At 39.5% G+C, this 18211-nt stretch overlaps 1 protein-coding gene across 6 annotated transcripts in view; it reads right to left on the bottom strand.

Annotated features, from left to right (window-relative positions):
- The window catches only part of DCAF6 (DDB1 and CUL4 associated factor 6), a 182356-nt gene extending 164757 nt beyond the window's left edge, over positions 1 to 17599 (bottom strand). For 3 of the 6 annotated variants that reach the window (XM_065946325.1, XM_065946327.1, XM_065946328.1), the window contains exon 1: positions 17249 to 17598. In XM_065946325.1, the coding sequence (XP_065802397.1) occupies positions 17249 to 17345 (97 nt within the window). In that variant the 5' untranslated portion in view covers positions 17346 to 17598. Of the gene's footprint in view, positions 1 to 17248 lie in introns of all 6 variants that reach the window. The other 3 variants (XM_065946324.1, XM_065946326.1, XM_065946329.1) reach the window with 2 other exon arrangements.
- Between the last annotated feature and the right edge of the window lie 612 nt (positions 17600 to 18211).

Raw genomic sequence — 18211 nt, 5'->3', positions numbered from 1 at the left:
TCCTTTTCATTACAGGGGACTAGAATGCAAAAGTAGGAAGGCAAGAAATACCTGGAATAACAGACAAATTTGGCCTTGGAGTACAGAATGAAGCAGGGCAAAGGCTTCATTTTTTTGTCAAGAGAACGCACTGGTCATAGCAGACACCCTCTTCCAACAACACAAAAGAAGCCTCTACACATGGACATCAACCAGATGATCAACACTGAAATCAGATTGATTATATTCTTTGCAGCCAAAGATGGAGAAGCTCTATACAGTCAACAAAAACAAGACCAGGAGCTGAGTGTGGCTCAGATCATGAACTCCTTATTGCAAAATACAGACTTAAACTGAAGAAAGTGGGGAAAAACACTAAACCATTCAGGTATGACCTAAATCAAATCCCTTATGATTATACAGTGGAAGTGAGAAATAGATTTAAAGGACTAGATCTGACAGACAAGAGTGTCTGATGAACTATGGACGGAGGTTCGTGACATTGGACAGGAGAAAGGGAGCAAGGCCATCCCCAAGAAACAGAAACGCAAAAAAGCAAAATGGCTGTCTGAGGAGGCCTTACAAATAGCTGTGAAAAGAAGAGAAGCAAAAAGCAAAGGAAAAAAGGAAAGATATACCCATTTGAATGCAGAGTTCCAAAGAACAGCAAGGAGACACAAGAAAGCCATCCTCAGTGATCAATGCAAAGGAATCAAGGAAAACAATAGAATAAAAAAGACTGGATATCTCTTCAAGAAAATTAGAGATACCAAGGGAACATTTCATGCAAAGATAGGTACAACAAAGGACAGAAATGGTATGGACCTAACAGAAGCAGAAGATATTAAGAAGAGGTGACAAGAATACATAGAAGAATTATACAAAAAAAGATCTACATGACCCAGATAATTACGAAGGTGTGATCACTCACCTAGAGCCAGACATCCTGGAATGTGAAGTCAAGTGGGCCTTAGGAAGTATCACTACAAACAAAGCTAGTGGAGGTGATGGAATTCCAGTTGAGCTATTTCAAATCCTAAAAGATGATGATGTGAAAATGCTGCACTCAATATGTGAGCAAATTTGGAAAACTCAGCAGTGGCCACAGGACTAGAAAAGGTCAGTTTTCATTCCAATCCCAAAGAAAGGCAGTGCCAAAGAATGCTCAAACTACCACACAACTGCACTCATCTCACACGCTAGTAAGTAATGCTCAAAATTCTCCAAGCCAGGCTTCAGCAATACATAAACCGTGAACTTCCAGATGTTCAAGCTGGTTTTAGAAAAGGCAGAGGAACCAGAGATCAAATTGCCAACATCCGCTGGATCATCAAAAAAGCGACAGAGTTCCAGAAAAACATCTCTTTCTGCTTTATTGACTATGCCAAAGCCTTTGACTGTGTGGATCACAGTAAACTGTGGAAAATTCTGAAAGAGATGGGAATACCAGACCACCTGACCTGCCTCCTGAGAAACCTGTATGCAGGTCAGGAAGCAACAGTTAGAAATGGACATGGAACAACAGACTGGTTCCAAATAGGAAGAGGAGTATATCAAGGCTGTATATTGTCACCCTGCTTATTTAACTTATATGCAGAGTACATCATGAGAAATGATGGGATGGAGGAAGCACAAGCGGGAATCAAGATTGCTGGGAGAAGTATCAATAACCTCATATATGCAGATGACACCACCCTTATGGCAGAAAGTGAAGAGGAACTAAAAAGCCTCTTGATGAAAGTGAAAGAGGAGAGTGAAAAAGTTGGCTTAAAGCTCAACATTCAGAAAACTAAGATCATGGCATCTGGTCCCATTACCTCATGGGAAATAGATGGGGAGACAGTGGAACAGTGTCAGACTTTATTTTGGGGGGCTCCAAAATCACTGCAGATGGTGATTGCAGCCATGAAATTAAAAGATGCTTACTCCTTGGGAGAAAACTTATGACCAACCTAGACAGCATATTAAAAAGCAGAGACATTACTTTATCAACAAAGGTCCGTCTAGTCAAGGCTATGGTTTTTCCAATAGTCAGGTACGGATGTGAGAGTTGGACTATAAAGAAAGTTGAGTGCAGAAGAATTGATGCTTTTGAACTGTGGTGATGGAGACTCTTGAGAGTCCCTTGGACTGCAAGGAGATCCAGTCAGTCCATCCTAAAGGAAATAAATCCTGGGTGTTCATTGGAAGGACTGATGTTGAAGCTGAAACTCCAGTACTTTGGCCACCTGATACGAAGAGCTGACTCTTTTGAAAAGACCCTGATGTTGGGAAAGATTGAAGGCAGGAGAAGGGGACGACAGAGGATGAGATGGTGAGATGGCATCACCTACTCAATGGACATGAGTTTGGGTAAATTCCAGGAGTCGGTGATGAGGTGGGCTGGCATACTGTGGTTCACGGGGTCGCAAAGAGTTGGACATGACTGAGCGACTAAACTGAACTGAGGATCAGACAGGTAATTTCCACCATTTAAAAAAGAGCTAATAACCATTCTCAAACTATTCAAAAAAACTAAAGAAGAAGAACTTCTGAATTCATTCTATGAAGCCAGCTGCACCTTCATCCCAAAACCTAATAAAGACAATACAAAAATAAAAAAGGAAATTATAGGCCCATATGACTGATGAGCACAAAAGCAAAAAATCCTCAACAAAATATTAGCACATCAAACTCAACAACATATTATAAGGATCATATACCATATTCAAGTTGTGTTTATACCAGGAATGCAAGCATGATTCAATATCTGCAAATCAATCAATGTGAGAGGCCAAGTCACGTGTCCCAAGTTGACCAGCTCATGCCATCTAAGGCTGAAGAAGGCTCTAGGCTTGCCCATAGCAAGAGTGCCGCACCATTTATTGAGTGCCTTCTGAGTGTTGACAATATCAGGAATCAAACCCTACTGTCTTTCCCAGCCCCTGTTCCCAGCCCTGGATAGGAAAGAGGGCAAGGCCCTGGTGGAGATTGGGGATATACCATATTAACCAATTTAAGAATAAAAATCGTGTCATTATGTGGTCATCTCCACAGATGCAGAAAGACTGTGACTTAATTTAATAATCACTTATTATTTTTTTAAAAAAGGGTATAAAGAGAACACACCTCAATGTAATAAAAGCCCACTTCACTGACAAGTCCACAGCTAACATCATACTCAATAGAGGAAACCTAAAAGCATTTCCCCTAAAGTCAAGAACGAGACAAGGATGCTCACTCTTGACATTTTTATTCAACATAGGACTGTTGAATAATACTGTTTAGTATTAAACAAAGCAATGAGAGAAGAAAAATAAAAGGAATCTAAATTAAAAAGAAAGAAGTAAAACATCACCATTTGCTAATGACATGATACTATACAAAAAAAGTTTTAAAAGATGCCATCAAAAAACTGTCAGAATAAATGAATTCAATAAAGTAACAGGACTCAAAATTAATATACAGAAACCCATTGCTCCTATATACTCAATGAACTATCTAAGAAACTTAGTTTTTTAGAGAAAGAAACTAAGAAGACAATCTCATTTACAATTGCATCAAAAAGAATAAAACACTTAGGAATATATCTAACTAAGGAGGTAAAAGACTCAAAAAAAACTATAAAACACTGACAAAAGAAATTGAAGATGACACAATTGGAATTATACTGATTTTGTGAACTGGAAGAATTAATATCATTAAAATGTTTATACTACCCAAGGCAAGTTACAGATTTCATCCAATGACTATCAAAACACAAATGGCATTTTTCACAGAAGAAATAATTTCAAAATTTGTATGGAAACACAAAACATCCCAAATAATCAAAACAATCTTTATTAAGAAGCTAAAAGTATCACAGTCTTGATTTCAAACTATACTACAAGCTAATGCAATAATAGTATTGTACTGGCATAAAAACAGATACAGACAATGGAACAAAATAGAAAACCCAGAAATGAATGCACACATATGTAGTCTATCAATCTATGACAAAGGAGGCAAGTATATACAATGAGGGTAAAACCCTCTTCAATAAGTGGTGTGGTAAATTGCTATATTTAAATGGATAACCAACAAAAATCTATTGAATAGCACATGAAGTCTGTCCAATGTTAAGGGCCAGTCTGGAGGGAAGGAGCTTTGGGGGAAGAATGGATGCATGTTTCTGCATGGCTGAGTTCCTTCACTGTTCACCTGAAACTATCACAACATTGTTAATTGGCTACATCCCAAATGCATGTTTCTGCATGGCTGAGTTCCTTCACTGTTCACCTGAAACTATCACAACATTGTTAATTGGCTACATCCCAAACAAAATGTCTTTTGTATTAAAAAATACTAAAAACTTTTTTTAAAGGCCAAAACAAAAAAATGGAGTAGTAAAATTGGACAGCTACAAGCAAAAGCATCAAACTGAACGAACTTTCTCACATCATATGCAAAAATTCAAAATGAATTAAAGATTTACATGTCAGACTTGAAACCATAAAACTTCTAGAAGAAAACATAGGCAGTAACCTCTTTGATATCAGTCTTAGTAGTTTTCTTATATGCTTCCTCAGCAAGAGAAACAAAAGCAAAAATAAACAGGGTTTCATCAAACTAAAAAGTTTCTGCACAATAAAGAAAACTATAAGAGGCCACCAATTGAATGTGAGAAGATTTTTGCAAACAATATATTTTATAAAGGGTTAATATCCAAAATATACCAACAACTCATACAACATAATATCAAGTTAAAACCCAATTACAAAATGAGAAGACTTAAATACACATTTTCTTTTTTCCTTTTAATAGACCCTTTTCCCAAAGAAGACATATAGATGGCCAACTCACACATGAAAAGTTGCTCAACATCACTAAACATCAGAGAAATGCAAGTCAAAATCACAATGAGGTATCATCTCACACCTGTCAGAATGGCTATTATTAAAAAGATAACAAATAAGTGTGTGAGAGGATGTGAAAGAGAGGAAGCCACACTGTTGGTGGGAATGCAAACTGGCACAGTCACTACGGAAAGTGATGTGCAGGTTTCTCAAAAAACTGAAAAGAGGACTACCTTACTATCCAGTGATTTCACTTCTGGGTATCTTCCAGAAGAAAAGAAAAACAGTAACTAAAACAATATATGCTCCCCCGTTTTCTTTGCTGCATTATTTATACTAGTCAAGATGTGGAAGCAACATAACAGACCATCAACACATATTTTGATGTGGACTACTTCTAGTACTTTGGCCACATCATGCGAAGAGTTGACTCATTGAAAAAGACCCTGATGCTGGGAAGGATTGTGGGGGGCAGGAGGAGAAGGAAATGACAGAAGATGAGATGGCTGGATGGCATCACTGACTCGATGGACATGAGTCTGAGTAAACTCCGGGAGTTGGTGATGGACAGAAAGGCCTGGAGTGCTGCGATTCACGGGGTCGCAGAGAGTCGGACACAGCTGAGCGACTGAACTGAACTGAACTTCTTGTTTAGTCACTAAGTTCTGTCCAACTGTCTGCAACCCCATGGACTGCAACATGCCAGGCTCCTCTGTCCTCCACTATCCCCTGATGTTTGCTCAAATTCATATCCAACGAGTCAGTGATGCTATGCAACAATAACATCCTCTGCCTCCCCCTTCTCCTTTTGCCCTCATCTTTCCCAGCATCAAGATCTTTTCCAATGAGTCAGTTCTTTGCATCCTGTGGCCAAAGTATTTGACCTTCAGCTTCAGCATCAGTCCTTCCAATGAATATTCAGAGTTTCTTTGTTTTAGGATTGACTGGTTTGATCTCCCTGCTGTCCAAGTGACTCTCAAGAGTCTTCTCCAGCACCACAGCTCCAAAACATCAAATCTTCACCACTTAGCCTTCTCTTCATGGTCCTACTCTCATATCCATACATGACTATCAGAAAAACCACAGTTTTAACTATACAGACCTGTGTCAACAAAGTGATGTCTCTGCTTTTGAATACGCTGTTTAGGTATATCATAGCTTTTCTTCCAAGGGGTATCTTTTAATTTCATGGTTGCAATCACTGTCCATAGTGACTTTTGGAAGCCAAGTCTGTCACTGTTTCCATTTTTACCCATCTATTTGCCATGAAGTGATGGGACTGGATGCCATGATCTTAAGTTTTTTGACTGTTGAGTTTTAAGGCAGCTTTTTCACTGTCCTCTTTCACTTTCATCAAGAAGCTCTTTGGTTCCTCCTTGCTTTCTGCCATTAGAGTGCTATCATCTGTATATCTGAGGTTACTGATATTTCTCCCAGCAATCTTGATTTCAGCTTGTGATTCATCCAGCCCAACATTCCGCATGATGTATTCTGCATATAAGTTAAACAAGTAAGGTGACAATATACAGCCTTGATGTACTCTTCCCAATCTGGAACCAGTTTGCTGTTCCGTGTCTGGTTCTAACTGTTGCTTCTTGACCTGTATACAGGTTTCTCAGAAGACAAGTAAGGTAATCTGGCATTTCCATCTCTAAGAATTTTCCAGTTTGTTGTGATTCAAACAGTCAAAGGCTGTTTTCATTTCATAGCAAAGAAGCAGAAGTAGATGTTTTTCTCGAATTCTCTTGCTTTCTCTATGATCCAGCAAATGTTGGCAATTTGATCTCTGGTTCCTCTGCCTCTTTGAATCCCAGCTTGTACATCTGGAAGTTCTCAGTTCACATATCGTTGAAGCCTAGCTCGAAGGATTTTGAGTATTAACTTGCTAGCATGTGAAATGAGAACTAGTACAGTATTTTGAACATTCTTTAGCACTGCCATTCTTTTGGACTGGAATGAAAACTGACCTTTTCCAGTCCTTTGGCCACTGCTGAGTTTTCCAAACTTGCTGACTTACTGAGTGCATCATCTTTCAGGATTTGAAATAGCTCAGCTGGAATTCCATCACCTCCACTAGCTTTGTTCTTAGTTATGCTTCCTAAGGCCCACTTGACTTCACGCTCCAGAATGTCTGGCCCTAGGTGAGTAACCACACCTTTGTGGTTATCCTGGTCATTAAGACTTTTTTTTGTATAGTTCTTCTGTGTATTTTTGCCACCTCTTCTTAATCTCTTCTGCTTCTCTTAGGTCCTCGCTGTTTCTGTTCTTTATTGTGCCCATCTTGCCATGAAATTTTCCTTTGTTATCTCCAATTTTCCTGAAGAGATCTCTAGTGTTTCCCATTCTACTGTTTTCCTCTAATTCTTTGCATTGTTACTTAAGAACGCTTTCTTATATCTCCTCATTATTCCTTGGAACTCTGCATTCAGTTACGTATATCTTTGCCTTTCTCCTTTGCCTTTTGCTTCGCTTCTTTTCTCAGTTCCTTTTAAGGCCTCCTCAGACAACCATTTTGCCTTTTTGTATTCCTTTTTCTTGGGGATGGTTTTGGTCACCACCTCCTATACATTGTTACGAACCTCTTTAGTTCTTCAGGTACTGTCTACCAGATCTAATCCCTTGAATGTGTTTGTCACTTCCACTGTATAATTGTAACGGATTTGATCTAGGTCATATCAAAAGGCCTAGTGGTTTTCGCTACTTTCTTCAATTTAAGCCTGAGTTTTGCAATAAGGAGCTCAAGATCTGAGCCACAGTCAGCCCCCGGTCTTGTCTTTGCTGACTGTACAGAGCTTCTTCATCTTTGACTGCATAGAATGTAATCAATCTGATCTTGGTCTTGACCATCCAGTGATGTTCATGTGTAGAGTTGTCCCTTGTGTTGTTGGAAAAGGCTGTTTGCTATGACCAGAGTGTTCTCTTGGCAAAACTGTTAAGACTTTGCCTTGCTTCATTTTGTACTCCAAGACCAACCTGCCTGTTACTCCAGGTATCTCTTGACTTCCTACTTTTCCATTCCAGTCTTCTGTGATGAAAAAGACATCCTTTCTGGTGTTAGTTCTAGAAGGTATTGTAGGTCTTTATAGAATCATTCGACTTTAGCTTCTTCAGCATTAGTAGTTGGGGCACAGACTTGAATTACTGTGATGCTGAATGGTTTGTCTTAGAAACAAACAGAGATCTTTCTGTAGTTTTTGAGATTGCACCCCAAGTACTGCACTTCAGACTCTTTTGCTGACTATGGTTACTTCATTTCTTCTAAGGGATTCTTGCCCACAGTAGTAGATATAATGGTCATCTGAATTAAATTCACCCATTCCTGTCCATTTTAGTCACTGATTTCTAAAATGTGTACTCTTCCTATCTCCTCTATGACCACATCCAAGTTACCTTGATTCATGGACCTAAAATTCCAGGTTCTATGCAATATTGTTCTTTACAGCATCAGACTACTTTTACCACCAGACATATCGACAATTGAGTGACATTTCCATTTGGCCCAGCCTCAGTAATATATTGGACACCTACCAGGGCTTCCCTCTTGGCTCAGCCAGTAAACAACCTGCCTACAATGCAGGAGACCTGGGTTTAATCCGTGGATCCAGAACACCCCTGGAGAAGGGAATGGCAACTCACTCCAGCATTCTTGCCTGGAGAATCTCATGGACAGAGGTGCCTGGCAGGCTATAGTCCATGGGATTGCAAAGAGTCAGACATTACTGAGCAACTGACACCTTCACCTTCACCAACCTGGGGGTCTCATCTTCCAGTGTCATACCTTTTTGCCTTTTCATACTGTTCATGGGGTTCTTAAGGCAAGAATACTGAAGCGTTCTGCCATTCCCCTCTCCAGTGGACCTTGTTTTGTCATACTTCAATTTAAAATATTAGGTCAGTGTAAAAGTAATCGAGGTTTTGAATCATGGAATTTTGCTGTTTGATACTAAAATACATTCTTAAATAAATGTGATTATGTTACACATTACTTAATGCACATTTCTCGATTTATGTTGTTTTGCTAATGGCATTACTTGCTGTTTATTTTATATTTATTTTAGACTAGACAAATGACATTAGACAAAAAGCAAATTTGAGTGCCTTTTTTTTTTTTTACTCAAGTTCAAAATGGGTCATAAAGCAGTGGAAACAACTCACAATGTCAACAATGCACTTTGCCCAGGAACTGCTAACAAAAATATGCATGCACTGCACTACAGTGCAGTGGTGGTTCAAGAAATTTTGCAAAGGAGATGAGAGCCTTGAAAATAAGAAGCACAGTGGTTGGCCACTAAAAGCTGACAATGACCAACTGAGTGGATTATCAAAGCTGATCCTCTGACAACTTCACAAGAAATTGCTGAAGAACTCAATGCCAATCCTTCTAAGTGGTGAACCACTTGCATTTGAAGCAAATTGGAAAGGTGAAAAAACTCCGTAAGTGGGTGCCTCATGAGCTGACCACAACTTAAAAGTTCATCATTTTGAAGTGTCATCTCCTCTTATTCTATGCAAAAATGAACCATTTCTTGATCAGACTGTGACATGAGGTGAAAAGTGGATTTTATGCAACAACCAGCGATGGATGGACTGCAGCTCAGTGGTTGGACCAAAAAGCTCCAAAGCACTTCTAAAACCCAAACCTGTACCAAAAAGGCCAGGGTCACTGTTTGATGGTCTGCTGCCAGTTTGATCAACTACACCTTTCTGAATCCTGACGAAACCATTACATCTGAGAAGGATACTCAGCAGCAGATTGAGATGCGCCAAAAACTGCACCACCTACAGCCAACATTGGTTAACAGAAAGGACTCAATTCTCCTCTACTCCAACGTCCAACCAAACCTTGCACAACCAATGCTTTAAAAGTTAATGAACTGGGCTTCCACATTTTGCCTCATATGCCATTTTCACCTGACCTCTTGCCAACCAAATAGCGCTTCTTCAAGCATCCCAACTTTTTGCAGGGAAAATGCTTCCACAACCAACAGGATGCAGAAAATGCTTTCCAAGAGTCAGATTTTTATGTTACAGGATTAAACAAATTTATCTCTCATCGGCAAAAATGTGTTGATTGTAATGCTTCCTATTTTGATTAATAAAGATGTGCTGAGACTTTGGACTGAAACAACAATTACATATGCCCTAAAACTTCAATCTTTAAAAAGTAGAAAAAAATATAAAGAGAGTAAAAGGAAAAGCATATGAAGAGATGTTCAACTCAGCCTTTAGGGAAATTATGACTTTAAACCACGATTTATTACTACATACTTATTAGAATTACTAAATTAAAAACAACAGCAACACCAAAAGCTGGTGATGATGTAGAGAAAATAGATTACTCATACATGGGTGATGGGAACATAAAATGGTTCAGCCACACTGGAAAAAAATAGGGCCATTTCTTACAGAAGTAAACAATGTGCTTATAATATAGTGCAATAACTACAGTTCTTGGACATTTATCCCAGAAATGAAAATTTATGTTCATACAAAAACCTTTATATGGATATTCTTAACAGCCCTCTACTAGTCAAAACCTGGAAACAATATACAAACATCAGTCAACAAATGAATGATTAGATAGTCATACATCCATTATCACAAAACAACAATCGACAATAGAAAGAAATAAACTATTGATACACACAACTTGGATGGATCTTAATGGAATTATGTGCAGAATGAAAACTCAATCTCAAAAGTTTACATGCTGTTATTTACAACATTTGTTACTGTTTAGTCACCAAGTCAGGTCTGATTCTTTGCAACCCCATGAACTGTAGCCCACCAGGCTCCTCTGTCCATGAGATTTCCCAGGTGAGAATACTGGAGTGGGTCACTATTTCCTTCTCCACAGGATCTTCCCAAACCCAGGGATTGAACCTATGTCTCCTGTATTGACAGGCAGACTATTTATCACTGAGCCACCAGGGAAGTCCCCAATTTATAATATTACATAACAACATGCTGTTTATATAATATTCTTGAAATGACAAAATTATAGAAATAGAGATTAGTAGTTACCAGGGGTTAGCAGTCAGGAGAAAAGGATGTAGCTGTGATTAAAAATGGTTTCACAAAAAATTATTGTGATAGAACTGTTCCATGTCTTCAATATGCTGGTAACCACTTTAATCTATTAACATTAACTGACAATTTATTAAAGTTAATTAAAACCAATGTTAAAATTGCATGGAACAAAATACACAAACGCACACATAAAACTGGGGAGATGGGAATAAGACTTCTCGATCTATGTCAATTTCAAGATTGTGACACATTAATATACCAATAGTTGTACAAGATATTACCACTGGGGAATTGATTGAAGGGTATATGGGATCTCTTTGTATTATTTCTAACAACTGTATATGTATCTACAGTTATCTCAAAATTAGAAGTACCAAACAAAACAAAACCTTCCCACAAAGAAAACTCCAAGCTCAGATGGTTTCAATGATGAAATCTATCAAACATTTAAGGAAAAAGTAACTTCATGTCTACACAAACTCTTCAGAAAAAAAGAACACTTCCAACTCATTTATGAGGGCAGCATTATCCAGACACCCAAAACAGACAAAAATATAACAAGAAAACCGTAGGCTAATAGCCTTAATGAATAAAAACAGCAAATTCTTACCTAAAGTGAAACCAGCAATACATACAGATTTATAGCCATAGCCCACAAATTGAATGTTGTGTCAATTCAAAAATCAATGTTTATGTATTAATATAATCTATAAAAAAGAAATCATATAATCAACTCAATAGAATAAATCTTGACAAAATTCAACAGCTAGTCATGATAAACACTCTCAGCAATTTAAGAGCAGAAAGGGATTTCTTCAATGGATACCTACAAAAACCTACAGTCGTCAACATTTGTAATAGTTAAAAACTGAATTCTTGCTAGGACAAGGAATAAAGCAATGATCTCCACTCTTACTACTTCAAGATTCTACTGGAGTCCTAAGTACAATTAAGCAATAAAGCTGAAAAAAGGAAGAAAAAAATAACAGAGGTGAAAAAGAGGAAATCTTTTTTTTTTTTTTTTGGCCACACCACATGGCTTGTGGGAGCTCAGTTCCCTAAACTTGGATTGAACCCAAGCCCTCAGCAGTGAGAGCATGGAGTTCTAACCACTGCATTGCCAGAGAATTCCCAAGAAAAAATCTCAATACACAATGACATAATCATCTACAAAAAATCCAGGCTCATGGCTCATGTGGGAAAGAATCCACATGCCAATGCAGGAGACATGGGTTCAGTCCCTGATCCAGGAAGATCCTGCATGCCGTGAAGCAAGTAAGACTGTGCTTCCAGCACTATTGAGCTTGTGCTCTAGAACTGGGGAGCCACAACTACTGAGCTCACATGCCAAGAGCCTGTGCTCAGGAACAAGAGAAGCCACCACAATGTAAGAGTCAAAAATGAAAAAATTCTAGAAAAAAAGCACAGTATATCTTTGTCACCTTGGATTAGGTAAAGATTAACGATAAAGATTAATCTTTAAACAGCACACAAAAAAGTATGAACTATAAAAGATGCTGTCAAGAAAAAGACAAGACACAACAGGGAGAAAATATCTGCAAAATATACTATCTGGTTAAGGATTTGTATCAAAGGCTACATAAAGAACTATTACAATATTGAGAAGGTAAATCTAAATATTTAACCAAAGTAAATGAATGGCAAATAAGCCATGAAAATATACTCAAAATCATTAATCATGAGAATTAAATGCAAATTAAAACAATAATGGTTTCATTATACCTACATATCTATTTAAAAACCTAAAATTAAGAAGACATAATGCCAAGTGTTGATGAGAAGTAACAACTAGAACTCTCAAACATTACAGATGTGAACGCCATATGGTTATGATTATTTTGAAAAAGTTTCTTACAGAGTTAAACACACCACACAACTCAGAAATCCCATGGTAAGCATTACTCAAGAAACAAGGATTTAGGAATTCCCCAGCATCCAGTGGTTAAAACTCTGGGCTTTAACTGTCAAGGCTCTGGGTTCAATCCCTGATTAGGGAACTAAGAAAAGGCCTCAAGACACAGGGGAAAAAAAAAAGCCAAGGATTTAAATGTCCTACCCTACTTATTCTTTGCCAAAGTATAAATTAAAAGTTTTATTATCTATATCTTCATTAGCTATCAGCAGTATTCAAAAAAAATATTTTTAATCTGCCACCCTAAGTCAGTCACCCTAACATTCAATGACAACTATAAAAAACACACACCACCTAGTAGTTTTGCAAACCTCAAGCCAATACTCGTTAGTGGATATTCTACTGGGTAAACACCAACATTTTTTAATAACATGATATGAAACAGAACGCAGCATACCTGCTGCTGCTGCTGCTGCTAAATCCCTTCAGTCGTGTCCTACTCTCTGCGACCCCATAAACGGCAGCCCACCAGGCTCCTCCATCCCTGGGATTCTCCAGGCAAGAATACCGGAGTGGGTTGCCATTTCCTTCTCCAATGCATGCATGCATGCATAGTCGCTTCAGTCGTGTCCGACTCTATGCAACCCCATGGACAGCAGCCCACAAGGCTCCTCCGTCCACAGGACTCTCCAGGCAAGAACACTGGAGTGGCCTGCCATTTCCTGCTCCAGCACCATACTTAGTAAGGTTAAATGTCATTCGGGAAATCTTTTTAGTTATGTGTGTATCACAAATTCCCATGTAACTGTAATATTACTGTGGATAATGGTCAAAACATTTGAAAAACACTGACATAAAACATACCTGTAATATAAATTTCATGCTATCAGAAGTTCCTATCCCTTTTAAACTTTAATTCTACACCAAGTAGGAATGAAATCTACAACAGAGCTATTCAATGGTCTGCCATCGTTATGATTAATAATGTGCATTTGGTGGCCTAATCTTCAAGAATTATCAGTATATTCTATAACATATATTTGTCATATCTGTCATTCACTATTACAATCAGACATTTTTCAGCTTTCATTGAGATTTTTTTTAAGACTAAGGAAACAAAATACAAATATTTTCACTTACTTTTCCCCAGTAGCTAACAAAGGGACAACACTCAGAATTTTCTGACCCTTATAAAATATATTGTGACTTTGCAACACTTTATGAAGAACTTTGTAAGTCTGAATATAGATGTACTCAAGATACACTACAAGACTAGTCTAAATGCAAAATTAACCATTTCAATACATAGTGACCCTAATGATATTCAAAGGACAGAGACATTCTAATCCCCTTACAAAAAGATATTTCAATCTTCACTATAAAGTTGTCACTGGCTTAGTGGTTTCTATTCCCCCAACCGCCTCCTCCGGACAAATTTCTCTGCTGAAATTCTAACCCCCAAGGTATTAGTATTAGGAGACAGGAATTTGGGGGAGGTGATTAGGCTTGGGTGTGTGCATGCTCAGTTGTGTCCAACTCTTTGCAAACCCACGGACTGTAACCCAACAGGCTCCTCTGTCCATGGGATTTTCCAGGCAAGAATTCTGGAGTGGGTTGCCATTTCCTTCTCTAAGACTTGGGTTAGGGCCCTTATAATCCCAGAGAATGAGCTCACCTCTTGTGCCTTGTGAGGTTACAGTGAAAAGATGGTTATGAACCAGGAAGCAGGCCCCCAACAGACTTAGAACCTGACCATGTGAACACACATAGTGTGTTCCAGCTTCCCAAATTTTGAAACATAAATTTCTGTTGAAATAATTTTCTTTGATAAGAGGAAGAGAGATAAATAACCAAATTTAAATAAAATCACCTGTAATGTTTCAATACTACTATTCAAAAGATACATGTTATGATTAATTTGAAATGCATGTTACAAAAAAGAGTCAGTTGCTTCTATCCCATTTTACTGTTATTTAGAATTAATTTATTATTATAAGTATATATAATGGTCATAATTAGAGAAATATTTAACCTATGATATTATAAACAATCAAAATGTTTAAATACTGAAGTCTCCAAAAAAAAGAATCCATTTACTTTTTAAAACCCTTTTTTAAAAGGGGCTTTTTAAAAAGATTTTATGAGTACTTCAGGTACAACCACTGACCAGTCAGAGAACCATATCCCACATGCGGCAACTAAGAGCTTGCAGGTCACAACTAAGGATTCATCATACTGCAACAAAAACATGCCCACACTAAGGCCCTGTGCACCAAATAAATAAATTTTTAAAAATTATTTTTAGAAAATCTCATTAATTCAGACAGTGCTAATATGGATTTTGCTGTTTCCTGAATGCTAAGCCAAGATTAGCACTGGAGTGTGGATGAGCTAGATAAACTAAAAGTGTAAAGAAAGTCTATTAAGGCCAAGAAATTACTTTTCAAACTATTTCTGAATACTTAAAAAAACCCACTTTTAAAAAAAACCCACTTTTAAAGGAAGCTGTTCCAAGAATGTAATAAAGTATATATTACTAGCACATTTAAAATATTATGTAAGATATGGAATTCATTGTATGAATACACATGTTTGAAAAATCTGTAATTTAGACTTTCTACTAAAGACAGTGAAGTCACATTCTTCAATTCCCCTCCACCCAAGACAAACTTCACTTCCATTATGGAGCTAGAAGAGAAAGGGAAAAAGAAAATTTATGATCTTACTATATTTTAATTGACTCTATCATAGATACAACTGAACTGTGCCAGCAGAAAACATTAATAATAAAACTAAATATAATCACTACTCATTCAAATGCTCCAACTAATTGAAATTCACTTATGTAGAACATGTATTCTTTTTATTAAGCTAAAATTAAGTTCTTTCTCAGCAAGTAAATATTAAAAGAAATATTGCACATCTTTTAGGTTAATGGTTTAAAAAAGCATTCTCTATTCATATTAAATTTTAAAATGATTAATCACCACTCCAGGTACTTATCCTAGAACAAATGCACAAAAACCACGTACTGATAAAAGGATGTTCACTGTTAATAACAGCAAACATACAGGAAAAGAAAGAAGGCTGAGTCAACCTTGACACCTTCATACCGTTAAATACTATGCAACAGTTTAAAAGACTGCACAGATATATTTCTACGACCATGCAACGATCTCCAAGATGTAATGGAAAGGCAAGTTGCAAAACAATATTTACAATATGACATCATACATGCAGGTCACTCACACACACACACACACACACACTCCTACAGCATTTCTATATGTATACACGTGCTTGTGAGAATTCAAAGGAAAAGGTTTAGAAGAATATTCAGGAAACAACATTGTTACCTCTCTAAGGATGTATGTGTGAAACGAACGGGAAGAATCATAAGAATTTGTGCTTCATTTTTACAAGGAAAATGTACTCATGTCACTTGAGACACTAAAAAGCAGGAGGAAAGAAAAAAATGCCTGTCAACTTCTCTCAAATAATCACAAACCAGAACTATTAGGTGCAATGAGATTTCAATTTCTTTCACTGATTTTTAAGTCAAAACCATCTGACTTAAAATCATTTAAATGACATTTAAAGCATTTAAATGACATCAACAAATACCTAAGATAAAAGTGACAAAATTGGTAAGAAAGAAATTTTAATGATGTTGTCTTGCCTTCAAATTAAAAATAAAAAAGAATAAAGAGTAACAAGATTGCAGAGGAAGGAAGAAAAAAAGACTCTTACTAAATCCATCCACTTTTAGCTCAGGCGTGACCCAGAATCCTCACAAATCCACTTATACAAAACGAAAAAAAAAAAAAAAAAACTGGACTACCGTTCCCTCAAGTATCGAAGGTTGTTTTTAGAAAGCTTAACTAAGAAACAGTAAATGCCAAGTGTTTCACCGGTGTGGGAATGGGAACGCGAAACCCTACACCTCCTTAAAGCAATCTAAACGACTGAACAGCAGAGTCCAACTGGGAAAGCGCGCGGGGGTGGGGACAGCTCAGCTATCACTTTTAGGTTCTGGCTCGCAGCCGCGGAACAGTTTACCCCCAGTCTGTTTGGAGCGTGGAGTCCCCGAGGGTGGTCAACGCGTCGCCGCCGACACCTAAGCCCAACCGAGACTTCAGAGGAGGGGCGGTCAACACAAACTTAGCTCCTTCGGCTGAGCCGGGAGAGCGCTGAAGAGCAAAAGCGCCAACTTTTGCTCTAAACGCGGCAGCTCCGGGAGGTTCGACAAGTCTTCCCCCAAGCCCCACTCCTGAAACGATCCCAACACCTTTCCCGGCCAGTACTGTCCGCCCCAGGTCCGGCCCCCGGAGGAAAACCCGACCAGGGCGGCGGCTGGCAGCATGAAAGAGTGCCTTGGCCACGGGAGGACGACAAGGGCGCGGGGTCCGTCGGCTGAGGGCCACCCGGCACCTCAGAGTCTCCGGGACGCCCCCGCCCAGCAGCTGTCCCGTCTCCAACAGACCGCGACGCGGCCCCCTCCCCCACCTCGGGGCGGCGACCTCCGCGCCCCTGCCCCGGGGCCCCTGCTCACCGAGGTAGCGGCTCCGCAGCCGGGACGGGTCCTCCAGCCCGAGGGACCTTTTCCTCACGTCCCACAACAGGTGTGGGCAGGAGCCACCCCGAGACATGGCTCTGCCAGGCTGGGGGAGGAGGGGAGACCACCGCGTGGGGGAGGGGAGAAGGGGGAAGAGACACGCGGATCAACACCCGAGCCGCACCGGGACCATCCACGCGCCGGGTCTCTCAAGCGCAGCGAGTTAGATGGCAGCGGCGGCGGCGGCGGCGGCGCCTTCGCCTGCGAAGTCCGGCCGTACCCGGGCTGGAGCTCGCTTCATACTCTCCTTCTCAGACTACCCAGAACAACCAGAGATCAGCAACAGTCCCCTCCCTCGGCACCCCCTCCTGAAGGAGGAGGCGAAGGCGGCCTCGACTCCTCCCTCTCCTCGTTCTCTACACCCGCCCTTCCAAACCTTTCTCGCGAGATGACTGCCACTGGGCTTTGAGGCAGGTGTGTGCTATGGCCGCCCTTACCCTAGGAAATTGGGTTCAGGCCATTCTAATTAAATCCTTAATACTCTATGGATAAATGAGGAATAGAGAAGTAGCTGAAGTCGTAAGTCTCGCGTTCACGAGTCTCATTCCAAAGGAAGCAAGAGAGTTATGCGGCGTCATCTTTAGTCGGGGCACGGAAGGCCCGAATAGTCCATTTTATTTAGGGGCCTCCTTAAGCAGAGTGAAAGGGTATCCGCCGATGCAGCTTCACTTTCCCTTCTCCAACATGGCTTCCAGAGCAGGAAGAAGAAATTGGAGGTTTGCTTTGGACCCTGCCCGCGCCCGGGACGGGCCAATCAGTGCGGGCAGCTCTGGTTGCGCAAGCGCGCTGCCGGTAGGCCTCTGGGTTGACTCGGTGAGGCCATCCTTTAGTTACCTGTTTTAGCCACTCCTCCCGGGTCCCGGCGGCGAGAAGCCAGTAGGCGGGCTCGGGGCGGGCCGT

The sequence above is a fragment of the Muntiacus reevesi genome, chromosome 1 (genome assembly GCF_963930625.1).
Source record: "Muntiacus reevesi chromosome 1, mMunRee1.1, whole genome shotgun sequence".
NCBI classification, from domain to species: domain Eukaryota; kingdom Metazoa; phylum Chordata; class Mammalia; order Artiodactyla; family Cervidae; genus Muntiacus; species Muntiacus reevesi.
Note: the sequence above shows the minus strand (reverse complement) of the source record. Positions and strands in the feature narration are given on the sequence as shown.